Genomic DNA, 12521 nt, shown 5'->3' with positions numbered 1-12521 from the left:
CCATCACACTGGGGTCAGGAGTTCAACGTGTGTGTGGCGGAGGCGCACGCACAGTGAGTACATCATGTTCTGCTACCAGGCCTTCTAATTCACATCCTTCTTGTGGTAGATTGCTGTCATTCCTTCCTAAGAGTCCTAAAAGCCTTAACTCATTTGCCTAAAATCAGAATCTCATCAAGGTAAGATTTATACGGAGGCAATTTGGTCTTCAGCTCTAAGTTTAGGAAACCAAGAAAGTTGCTGACTTTGAAAATGCAGTGGTTGGTTGGTGTATCTGTCTCCAAAAGGATGAAACAGGAAAGGAAAACAACAACAATACAATGTCTGATTTAAAAAAAAAAAAAAAAAAAGCCAAAACCCAGCAAATACAATGATACTTTAGACTCCTGTGATTCTCTTTAGCTCAGAACCTTGCCATCCAGGTCCACTGGTAAGTTCACCCACAGCTGCTCACAGAAGTTCCGTAGTGGCTGTCTGCCAGACAGGGCAGAGTGTGGAAGCATATTTCATCGCACTACTTTCCCACTGAATATTCATATTTATTTACTGTCAGTCAGCTGACTGACTGCTATGCTAAGGACAGTCTGATGTTTTAATCGGTCAAATAGAAGTTCCATCGTCCAGTGGTCCCAGCATCGTGCATTAAGATGAAAAAATTCCATACTCTCTGACAGCCCATGCTGTATTGTTAATGGAAAGAATAGCTTCATGTCCTTCATCTTAAATGGCAAGATCACGAGCGGTGTCCCAGCACTTTAGGAAGCTGAGGAAGAATTGCTGAAGTCTGGGATCAGCCTGGGTGAGAGAGAGAGGAGTGTACATATACCTCCCCGCAAAATAGAGAATAGCATTCACCTACACCTCTTACTTACATGACCTTCTGTCAAAGCAACCACAAAGTCAGATGGCTGTGCTGCTCACTGTGTGAGGGGACAGCAGATTCTGAAAGGCTGGACCCTTTGGCTTTGATGTTGAGGCAGTGCTGCCTGCTCCTTAAGAGTTCGTAGCATTGTATAGTGGATTGAATTATATCACCTTCCCACCCCAGTTCTCCAAAAGATGTAGTGGAAATCTTAATCCCCGTAACTAGGAATGTGACGTTAAGAAACACGAAGGACTGCTGACCAAAGCTAGAACTAGAAAGGAGGAGATCACTTTTTAGAGTAAATTTTAATGTCATTCCATTGTTATTTTCCTAGATTCTGCTAAGAAATGTGGCTGTTACTCACTAATAGGTTGAGTATCCTTTATCCAAAATGTCAGGATTTTTTCTAGACTTGAGTGTGTGTGTGTGCGTGTATTATAGGACTCAAGTCTAAACACAGTTTTATTTTGTGTAATATTTTTAATGATTTTGCTCATGAAACAGCTTCATGGTATGGAAATTTCTTTATTGTCATGTCAGCTCTGTAACTTGGATTTTGGAGCATTTTGGATTAGAGATGTTCAACCTGCAAAAAACTTTTAAAAAACAAACAGACGTGTATTTTACCCACTGATTCCAGATTTCATTCATACTGAAAAGCAATAACCTCAAGTTCAGTGCTCTGTGCTTGGATTCTGCGGAATGTATTTGCCTTGTGTTCCCCACGCCCCAGTTTTTCCCTCACTCACTGAGAAATGTGTTGTTGGGAAAGCCACTAATTTCACCTGCTTCCTCACCTTATAAACCTAAGCTCCTTGTCTGAGCTTCTCGAGGTTTGTTGTGCAAACTGAATGTGACTGGAGGCTCCTTGCAAGAATGCTTGAGCTCTTGGCACACAGGCATTGCTCTCTTTCCCTGGCTTCAGCTGTTGTGTATTCACTGTTCACAAGTGACAGCAGACTGGAGACTGTCCCCACCCAAACCCTTCCCAGCGGCATACCAGTAGCTTTGGGTGCACTTGGAGCTTATCTTCAGCACATTCTCCAGGAGCTACTGTGCAGCCAGGGCAGAGCTGAGAGGGGAAGGCCTAGTCCGTCCCTCAGTGCTCCTGCTGCCTCTTTGTAGGTTCTGTTCTTACTGACAGTTCACCTGCTGATTTGAGTAAGTCTGATCTTTTACTCAGCCGGGAGATATTTTTTCAAGGTGTTTCCATCTGCTAACCGAAAGTTGTAAATACAGAGCTCGTGATGTACCCCAGTGATAGAACAAATGCTTTTTTTACATTATACCTGAGTTCCAGCTCTAGCTCTGCAAAATAAGCAAATCAAAAACTCAAAACTTCTTACAGTTTATATAATCTACATATTTCACTTATCGAGGGTGTTTTGTCCATTTAAGTTGTTTTCCATTTCCCAGCATGATCGATTAATTTGGGGGTAGCATTATTTATAACCAGTGGTAAAAATGGCTTCTTCCAACAGACGTAATTACTCAGAACAAATAATACCAGTATTCATATTAAAGAATAAATTCATTAAAATGTTCTTTCTTATCCCAGCGAGTGAAACTAGCCAGTGTGATAGATTTCTTTTATGAACAGTATCCTCTTTAAGAGTTTGTTCAGCTGCTCTCTTGGCCTATAGCTTGCTGTAGTCACCAGCATCCAGTTTTTAAATGTCCCTTCATTATGCTGCTATCCCTCTCTTAGTGGGCCTTTGGAGTGACATTGTGGGAGCTCATGACGCTGGGCCAGACGCCCTACGTGGACATCGACCCCTTTGAGATGGCCGCTTACCTGAAAGATGGTTACCGAATCGCCCAGCCAATCAACTGCCCTGATGAACTGTGAGTGCTTTGGGTCTTGGACATGAGCTTTGATGCATTTACTGTATTATTATAAAAGTAGGAAAACAAGTTCCTGTGTTCACACAGAGCCTTCCCCCTTGAGAGTGATGAGTCTTAAGATGTGACCGAGACCTGTGGAGAACCGCAGTCACTGTTGAATGCCTTAGCATCTTGTATCAGTGGTACACAATCTTACTTACTAAGAATCTAACATAATAGTGAGGAAACTGACAGGATATTGTTTCAGTTTCCTGACTTTTGTTTAAACAGACATGTTTAGCAAGATCCAGTACTTAGGAAAGCCTTTTTTGGGGTCCAGGTTTGAATGCCCAGCACCCACTAAAAAGACATGTATGGTAGTGTGTGTGTGTGACCGTACCACAAGGTGACTGGAGACAAGCAGATCCCTGAAGCTCATTGGCTAGCGTTCATAGCTGCATCTATGAACTCAGTTAGATATCCTGTCTGAAAAAAGAAAACAATAGAGACAGTACTCAGCATTGTCCTCTGGCCTACACACACAGACATGTACATAGACCCCACCAGAGATCAGAGACAGAGAGACAGACATATTTCTCTTTGTGATCTTGCCTTGCCAAGCATCAGTGATGCTTCAGGAAGATGCTCTGGGCTAGCGGGTGACAGGTGCTTCTGACCTCCTGCCTCCATCACATAGCTGACCTTCTCCATCATGGCCATGGGGTGCACAGAGTCTGGGAAGTGAGTGCAGAAATGAATGTTGTCTAAGAGGCCCAAGAAGGTTTCTCTGCCAGTTCACCCAGGAATCCTGATTTCAGTTAACTCTTCCTCTGAGTTCTTCTCCCTCAGCATCCCAGATGACACAGGCTGTTATTCTGTGTTCTGTGTATTTACAAGAAACTCCGCACTTGCTAAGTATTTTGTATTCTCATGAAGAACTGAAATCCATGTGTGTAATCCTAATAACTCAGCTTCTTTTCAATTCTAAAACTGCTAACTCATAGTCAGATTAAGTGATCGTTACTAGGCCGTCTTCTCTACAACCACGTTTGAGCAGAAAGTGTAGCTGGCGCAGAATTGACTGCAAGACCCTGACTAGCCCCCTTTCCACGTCACTCCGCAGGTTTGCTGTGATGGCCTGTTGCTGGGCCTTGGACCCGGAGGAGAGGCCTAAGTTTCAGCAGCTGGTCCAGTGCCTCACAGAGTTTCATGCCGCCCTGGGAGCCTACGTCTGACTACTCTCCCAGACCACAGCTCGGAAGAAAGTGCCTGTTGCAGATGCTTTGCCTGTAGCGCAGTGCCTGCAGAAGCACCTCTGTCTCCCAGAATGCCTTAGGAATGCTTTCAAACCTGAACTTCTAAAGACAGATTTCACGTGGAGTATTTTCTAGATACCACTTTTATTAGGTTGAACTGAAGGGGTTTTGTAAATTTTTTGGCCAAAAATTTTTTTAAAATATAGTTACTTTGGACTAGGGGGTGCATTCTTAAAAAAAATAAACAGTTTAAAAAATTGTTTAGACACAGATATTTGGAATAGCTGTCTTAGTGCCAACTGCTTTTATCTTTATGCTTTACTTCATTGAGGTAATATAGGTGACTCACCTTTAAAGCTATTTTAATATTGTCACTGCTTTTGGGAATGGTTTGTCTTCAAAACATGGTACTTTTCTTAGGAAAAACAGCATAAAAAATGCCTGATTTGCCTTATACAAGGAAAGACAGTATATTAGCAGAAGGAAAATTGAAGAAGAGGTAAAGAGGAAAATTTAACAACAACAGCAAAAACCATAGTGCCCCTGCATAGAAAATTGCTTGTTTAGCGAACATGGCTCTGCTCTCTTGTCTGGGGAAGCAGTGGCTGTGTTCATCACATCTCAGCCCTCCTGTGAGCCAGAAGAAGGCTGGGGCAGATTCGTAGAAGCAGTGGTGACCTTATTTATTTTTGCTCTCTGGGCAAGGAGATGATACTGTTCCAGAGAGTGAACCCTCTCTATGCCCGCAGTTCCTTCTGCGTGCACCTGGGCTTGTGTACACAGAGCTGGCGCTTCGGTTGCTGTGGGCTTGGGTTGTTTTGTTTTTAGTTTAAATTGGTAATTTTTATGCTCCTCTTTAAGGCTGGTTTAAGTATAAATTTGTTTTTTAAAACATTTGGAAAATTAAAGAACTCATTTTATACGACGGTATTCAAATACTGCTCATAATGTGTGATTGGTGGTTGTGTCTTGGAAGTCTTTGAACATGCAACCACTGGATAGTTGTGTTTGATCTTATGAGAATGTGCCTCAGTTCCAAAACCCCTATAGGAGAGCAGCTGACTCTTCCTGGCCTCTGTGGCGTGTGAAGTATCACATGGAGCCGTCTCTCCACAGCCAGTAGGTGGCATGTGTTTTCACTGACCTAAGGGAGAGTCAAGTGAGCCCGTAAATTGCCTGGGCCTACAGAGGCCTGCCTCTGTCCTTCCTCTCTGGGCTGTGAGGGAGAACACAGGGCTGTTATATTAAAATAAGTCTTAGGAATAAGCAGAATATCTGAAAAACAGCTCCCACAGTACAAGCTCCCACAAGCAATCAGGACCTTGATGTCCTACGCACAGTGACCCTCACACAATCTAATATGCTAATATTCTGCCCACACAGCTTAACGTGCTGGTGTTCTATTCACAGAACCTAACGTGCAGATGTTTCTGTCCACACAGACTTATGTGCTGGTGTTCTGTTCATGATGCGCTTCATCCCCACATGTCTCCATTTTAAAACGTTTCCTTTGATGTGTTTGTAGCTTGGAGATGCTTTGTTAATAACCTACATCTTAGAAGGCAGTCAACAAATCCTAGGGTGGACATCGCCTTCATAGAGCAATCAGTGCTTCCCGCCTTTTCCAACATTCAGTGCGCTCTTTTTATCGTCAAATGAGAACAATGTTTAGAAGTCACAGTTCAGTGTACAAGAATTGCTTTGAAAAAAAAAAAGGCAGCTGGGTGGTGGCGCACGCCTTTAATCCCAGCACTCAAGAGGGAGAAGCAGGTAGATCTCTGTGAGTTCGAGGCCAACCTGGTCTACAAAGCGAGTTCCAGGACAGCCAAGGCTGTTACACAGAGAAACCCTGTCTGGGACCGGAGAGATGGCTGGTAGGTAAGTCTGCTCACTGCTAGTCTAGAGCACCTGAGTTAGGATCCCAGAACACAACAGCAGGTGGCTCAGTCACCTGGAACTCCAACCCTAGGGGATCCCTTTGACTTCCACAGGTGTCAGACACGCACATGATGTCATAAACTTAAAAAGGCGTGCGTTGCGTGCACACACGTGTTTAAGGTAAAGTGAAGACGCCTTAGTTTGCTTTGGGTTTTGTTAAGCTCTTTTGCATAGGCACGTGTGCATGCTCTTGTTTCAGTAGGTTTTTCTGCTGAACTATTTGGAGATAGTGGCAAGGGAAGAAAAGGACAGTTCCAAGCTTTCCACAGCTGATCCTCCCCCAGTGGCTTGTATACCTTGTGACTACTGCTGAGCGTTATCTTCCCCCATCCCCAGAAAAACATAGGTGTATAAAAAAGAAGCAAGTTGATGGAGCACCAGAGACAGCTGAAGGCTGTCTTTGCTGACAGTACTCTTAAAATTTTTTGGCATAGCATCTTGCAATGTAGCCGAGGCTAGGCTCAAAATTTACAGCCATCTTCCTGCCTGGCTAAAAGTAAAACCACCATGTCTAGCTTAGTAGTGATTTATTTCTAAAGTAGTAAGGACATCTCTGAAACTATAAAAAAATATATTAAGAAATAAGCACAGTTTGAAAGTTATCATCTTGGGGGCTAGAAGATGGCTCAGAGGTTAAGAGCACTGGCTGTTCTTCCAGAAGCCCCAAGTTCAAGTCCCAGCAACCACATGTTGACTCAGAACAGTCTATAATGAGATCTGGTGCCCTCTTTTGCCGTGCAGGTAGAACACTGTGTAGATAATAGATAAATAAATCTTCTAAAAAGTTATCTTTAAACAAAATTTGGAGATAAACATCATGGTGCTGAAAGTTCCATTTGGAGTCAGCGTTTCTGATTATCTTTTTTAGGTTTTGGCCTTCAGCTTTCTTGCATCCAAGAATTAGCACAGGTTATTAGGTGGAGACCTACATCATAGTGATGGCAACCAAAAAAAAAGTCGCTCCACAGCATCTCAAAGGAGGTGGGTTCCAGGTCCCAAATCCACAGATGCTGAAGGCCCTTAAAGTGGCTTCTCTCTAGTCACCAATAGAACGTGAATAGTTGCTCTGCTGTGCTCGTAGGGAACACTGAGTTGAAAATCCAGACATGTTTAGTGCATTTTCCCAAATCTTCTTGGTCTAAGGTTGATTGAGTTCAAAGACATGGAACAGGGAGCGGGCTAACTGTGTAGTTTTACCATGGGTACACATGACTATTAGGCATTCTAGAAAAAAAGAAATTTTAAGAATTATTTTTATTTTATGTGTATGAGTGTTTGCCTGCTTGTATGTACTGTGTGTACCATGTGTGTGCCTGCTACCTATGGAGGCCAGAAGAGGGCGTCAGATGACCTGGAACTGGAGTTACACATGAGCCACCATGTATGTGCTGGGATGGAACCTGGCTTCTCTGCTAGAGCAGTGACTGCTCTAACCTCTGAGCTACGTCTGCAGTCCAGGAGTTAGATTTTGTTGGGTTTTAAAAAGTAGCTTTACTGAGATATAATTGATAATCGAATTCAAAGTAGGTGGGTTTTGATATGTCCATTGTTGAATGGTCATCAACCACAGTCTAATTCAGTTTGTCTTTGGGTTTTTGTTTGTTTGTTTGTTTGAGACAGGACCTTACAGTGCAGCCCAGGAGGTTCTGACTGTGGCCCAGGCTGCTTTAACCTCTTCAACACTGGAATAAAGTGGGGCACCATTGTGTCTAGTTCTCCAGCTCAGATGTCACTCCTGAAAGAAACCCAGTGCCCATTTGCAGACACCCACATTCCTTTCCCACTTCTTTTAAGGTTTATTTATTTATTATGTATACAGGATTCTGTCTGCATGTATACCTGCAAGCCACAAGAGGACACCAGATCTTATGGATGGCTGTGAGCCACCATGTGGTTGTTGGGAATTGAACTCAGGTCCTCTGGACAGGCAGCAAGTGCTCTTCATCCCTGAGCCATCTCTCTAGCCCTCCTTTCCCACTCCTAGCCTTAGACAGTTACTAATCTGAACTTTATCTCTCTTCTGAACTTTCCATTAAGTGGAATCCTGCAGTATAAGATCTGGTGGTAGATAGAATACTCTTGATCCCCTGGCGTGGCAGTGAGATTATAGGTGTGTGATATCATGCCCAGCTAGACATTTTATTTTAATTCTATGTGTGTGTAAGGCAGAGCTGACTTCCTCAGTTGCTCTCACTGATTGTCTAGACTAGCTGGCTAATAAGCTTCATGGATCCTCTGATCTCTTCCCAGCATTGGATTGCAGGTTTATATGTCACACTTGGCTTTTGTGTATGTGCTGGGGATTGAACCCAGATCCTTGTGGTCCGGTGATAGGTGCTTTGCTGACTAAGCCATCCCCTCCTTCCCCTGGCGCCTAGGTCTGTCAACTTAAACTAGCTCCACGTAGTCACGAAAGTATGTGTATTTAAAGAGCACTTTAGGATTTTCTCCAGAGATGGGCGACTCGAGGGGGTGTTGGCCGCCATTCCCGGCTTCACAGAAATGCCGGAGTTACTATTATGAGTAAGAATCCTTCGGCCCCAACTCGTCTGTAGCCAGAATGGCCTTGGCCTGACCAGGCCAGGAAGTGCAGTGCATGGTGTTTGTGTTTTGAGTTCTGTGTTGGAATCTCTAGGCAGTGCCCCTTTGGCCCACAGATGCCTTAGCTGAAGGAGAGGGTGGTGAGAGGGTGGAGTTGGCCTGACAGCCATCTTGGTCACCTAAAGAGATTCTTGTTTTGTGGTAAGTGCTCCCATAGGATCCTCCTCAGCCCTTCTGGGAAGGCAGGAAATGGAAGAGACAGCTTGGCCTGTTGGGCTTGGTGGGAAGTTCCCTGCTCCACCTTCCCTGACCTTCAGGCCCTGCACACTTTAGGCACCCTTTGTTGTTGGCCTCGGCCTCTGGCCCGTGCTGTGCCTGTCCCTCTTGAGGAATTCTGGTCTCTTTCCACAGGATGTGGCTCTTAGGTGCATTAAAATAGTATAAGATCTGGTAGAGGATATACATACTGGATTCCCATCACCGCCTCCGCGCTCCTCCACATAGCTGTGCTTTGGAGACAGGCGCTGATAGCCTAACTCCCTCACTGTTACTTGTAGGCATAAGGGTGTGTAGTAGGCTGTTTCTTGTGTTGGTGTATTATAGGAAATGGGTGTACTTTTCCAGGAAGGAAATGAATTTGATAGGACGCTGACCTACACCCCATTAATAGTCATTTTAATAAACATCTGTCCAATGAGTACAGATTCATGATTTTGGTTTTCTGGACCCATGGACAGCATGCTATTATTGGTTAAAAATGAGATTTCTTCCCAAGGAGGGAAGGTTGGGAGGTAAGTGGGAAGGTGTGCCGTGAGGGTCTAACAACCAGAAGTGGAGACTTCGGTCAGGATGTGATAGAAACTCAATAAAGGGCTCACATTAGAGTGATGTGGTCACTGTTCCCGCAATGTTAGTGGCAGGCAGCTGTTGCCACCGTACATCAGGCATGGGACTGGTTACCCACTGTCCTGTCCAGTTTGCAGTCGAGCAAGTGAAAGCTGAGCTCAGTTGCATAAGTAGTGCTGTGTTTTAATCCAGGGAGTCTGGCTAACACACCGTGTCCTGGAGGTGAGAAGAAAGGATTTGCAAGGGTGGCAGGACATCTTAGGAGACCCTGCCTATTGGTCTCAACACTTCTAATGGTGTGAGAGGCAGTAATTCTGATTGGGAGTGCAAGGTTGAGTAGGGGCTTGGGAGCCTTGTAGGAGCTAGAACTCTACAGAGGGAAATTAGAAAGGGAGCTGGCCAGGTACAAATGAGAAAGGGGCCAGAGCCAAGGCAAGCCATATTGATACTACCCTGGTTAACCATCCCGTTTTTCTTCAGGAATTTGGTTATGGTGGAATCTGCTATAACAAATAGTAAAGTAAACGTTTGCCTCTTACATTGTAGTCTAAAGGGAGGAGGGTGTCTAAGGACCCATCTCAGGTGCCTTCCATTCTATCCTTTCACGTCACAGGCCATTTTTATGGGCCTGCTGGGTTGTGACATCACTGCAGCTCCCAGAAGAGAGCACAAGCAGAGTGGAAAGTCATTTTCTTATAAGTGATAGAAAAGCTATCGCTTCTGCTGTTGTCGGGGAAGACCTGAGTACCAGCAGCAGGGACATCATCTAGAAAGAGCCTCAACGAGGCCGCTGGCTGGGAGAGGATGGATTTGGAAATAGCAGCCTACCAAAGAAGAAAAGGGGTGATGGAGGAGTTAGTCAAGAACTGGGCTTTCTTGGATAGCTGTGAGGCCAGCAGCACTCCAGACTGTTGACGATGGCTAAAGGGAGTTACGTCGTCAGGCCCTCAAGTTAAGCAAAGTGTCTGAACCAAGATACTGAAGATCTGAATACTGTGAGCCTGAGAGTTTCCAGAGTAAACATGGGGTAGGGCAGGAAGAAAGTTGATGAATGAGAGGTGGTAGTTTGTGGCTACAGTGGAATCTGGATTTGAGCCCAGAGTGGCTTAGTTCTGAAGGATAAGACTCCTGAAGCCAGAGTTTGGGAGGTGGAGGGATTGGGGTGGGACAGTCACATCATGGGCGTGGTCAGCAGTGGCATCCTAGGACACAGGACCCTCTACTCTCTGTTAGCTCAATCTAACTGAGGGAAAGAGGAGAGCGTATGTTCACTTACAGTTTGTGGAGGTTTCAGTGCACATAGGGCTGGCCCTCTTGCTTTTGAGCTTGTGGGGAGGCAGTATGGCATGGCAGGTTGATGACATGGGAGGTTGTATATGGTGGACTAACAGGTTCCTTGATGGTAGCCAGAAACCAGAGAGAAAGGAAATGTCAGGATCTTCGTATTCATTTTAAAGGCATGACCGCTTTTGGCTGGAAGACCTCTAAATAGGTTCCACCTCTTAAAGGCTATACCCACTCACAATAGTGCCTTGACCAGAGGACCAATCTTTAATATATGTCCCACACTGTAGCATCATCTGGTCCCTGACCCTCTACTTCACAAGCTGGTTTCTTTTCTACTTGTGACATTTAATTTGCATGTGCTTGTGCATGCATGGGCACACACATACCCCTTGTGCCTTAACATGTAATCTCATCTGTCTAATGTTGCTCCATCCCTACTGTAGTCTAGGCAACGCTTTCGTTCTGTGCAACCCACCTCTGCAGGTTATTCTGGATCCTTGGCTTCTCGAAGTCTCTGTTCTCAGTCTGGGCACCTCAGTGCTGACCTGCAGAGAGCCTTTTCCCACAGCCTGTCTTTATGCTCACACTCTGGCCCATAGTTACTCAGCCTACACTATCCAGCTAGTCCCAACGTTGCTTTCCTAGTAGAAGTAGAAACTTCAACACGTTGACCCTGACCTCTGCATCTAGGTCTGAGACCACAAGGCGCCTGCTGGGTTTGAGCTCAACCTGTGACTGACCCACTGAGGAAATGGCCTGTGACCTGCCGTCAGCCATGTCCTGCCTCATCGGTTCACTCACAGGAACATGAGCTAGAATTGCTGCTCTATGGTGCTGCCACAGTCAGCTGCTCTTGCCTGGGGGAGACACTGCCCACAAATGGTTTTGCAACAAGTAGCCTGTCTCCCTCCTGCCTGGGAAATTGGGCTCCTCAAGACAGCCTTCTGCTGTACACGGTATCTTGTTACAAAGTTACAGATGCACTTTCCTACCAGGCCCAGGTTGCTAGAAAGATGCTTTGAAACTGTTTTCCAAAGTTCTACTGAAATGTAGATTTTTGCTACATATTTGTATTTGTACAGTAAGTGTTTGATTACCTTTTTGAGACAAAATGTCAAATGCTGAATATAGGCTCAGGATTTATGGCTGGTCAATAAATTCTTAACAATAAGAAGAAAAAACTAGTTTTGAAGCCTTCTATGGCCTCTATTCTTGAGACCCTGTTTTTTTAGGAGTATTTTGAAAACATTGCTCCTCGTTAATTTTGCGCTCAGAGGAACTGTAACCCTCTGTCTGCTTTAGCTCTTTCTTTATCCACTTCCGGATATTGCACTTAGATGCTTTTTGTTTTTTATTTTTGTTTTTTTCAAAACAGGGGTTCCCTGTGTAGCCCTGGCTGTTCTGGAACTCTGTAGACCAGACTGGCCTTGAACTCAGAGATCCACCTGCCTCTGCCTCCCAAGTGCTGAATTAAAGATGTACACCAATACGCTCAACATTTCTTAAAATTCTTAAAGATTTCCTTTTTACCTATGTTAATTTTTGAGCATTTGGTTTTTTGAGAACAGACTGTATACCACTACCGTGGGCTTTTTCTTTTCTTAAAAAAACAACTATGTTATAGTGATTTTTGAAGCTCTTGAAAGCTATGTATGCTTTTACTGTCTATCCATGGTGGCTTTTTTCCTCGTATGATTTTTCTGACCCTATTCCTTGTTTGTCAAAATCCATAGGCTCTGCGTCAAGCCTGTGTCTCGTTTGTTGTGTTGACTCATAGTGATTTAGCTCGCTGGTTGCTTCTAGTACTAATTGGTCAACTGATAGCTTATTAAACCTTAACTTGTTTTTGATACAGTTCAGACACATGCAGTTACCAGGCTGGGATTGTTTGTTCCTCAAGGGGCACGTTTTCTTGCCCACTCAGAGCCCAGGGTGAAGATGAAATGGTACCTTTTCACTCCTTT

General features: G+C 44.5%; 1 protein-coding gene across 2 annotated transcripts in view; it reads left to right on the top strand.

Moving 5' to 3' along the window:
- Positions 1–4875, top strand: part of Ryk (receptor like tyrosine kinase) — a 79904-nt gene extending 75029 nt beyond the window's left edge. For both annotated transcript variants that reach the window (XM_041677385.1, XM_041677384.1), the window contains exons 14-15: positions 2574–2710; positions 3813–4875. In XM_041677385.1, the coding sequence (XP_041533319.1) occupies positions 2574–2710; positions 3813–3924 (249 nt within the window). In that variant the 3' untranslated portion in view covers positions 3925–4875. The remainder of the gene's footprint in view (positions 1–2573; positions 2711–3812) is intronic.
- Positions 4876–12521: the final 7646 nt, after the last annotated feature.

Source organism: Microtus oregoni, unplaced genomic scaffold (genome assembly GCF_018167655.1).
Source record: "Microtus oregoni isolate MIOR12 unplaced genomic scaffold, Mior012 000028F_ref0000031, whole genome shotgun sequence".
Lineage (NCBI taxonomy): Eukaryota > Metazoa > Chordata > Mammalia > Rodentia > Cricetidae > Microtus > Microtus oregoni.
This window is presented reverse-complemented; position numbering and strand designations above follow the sequence as displayed.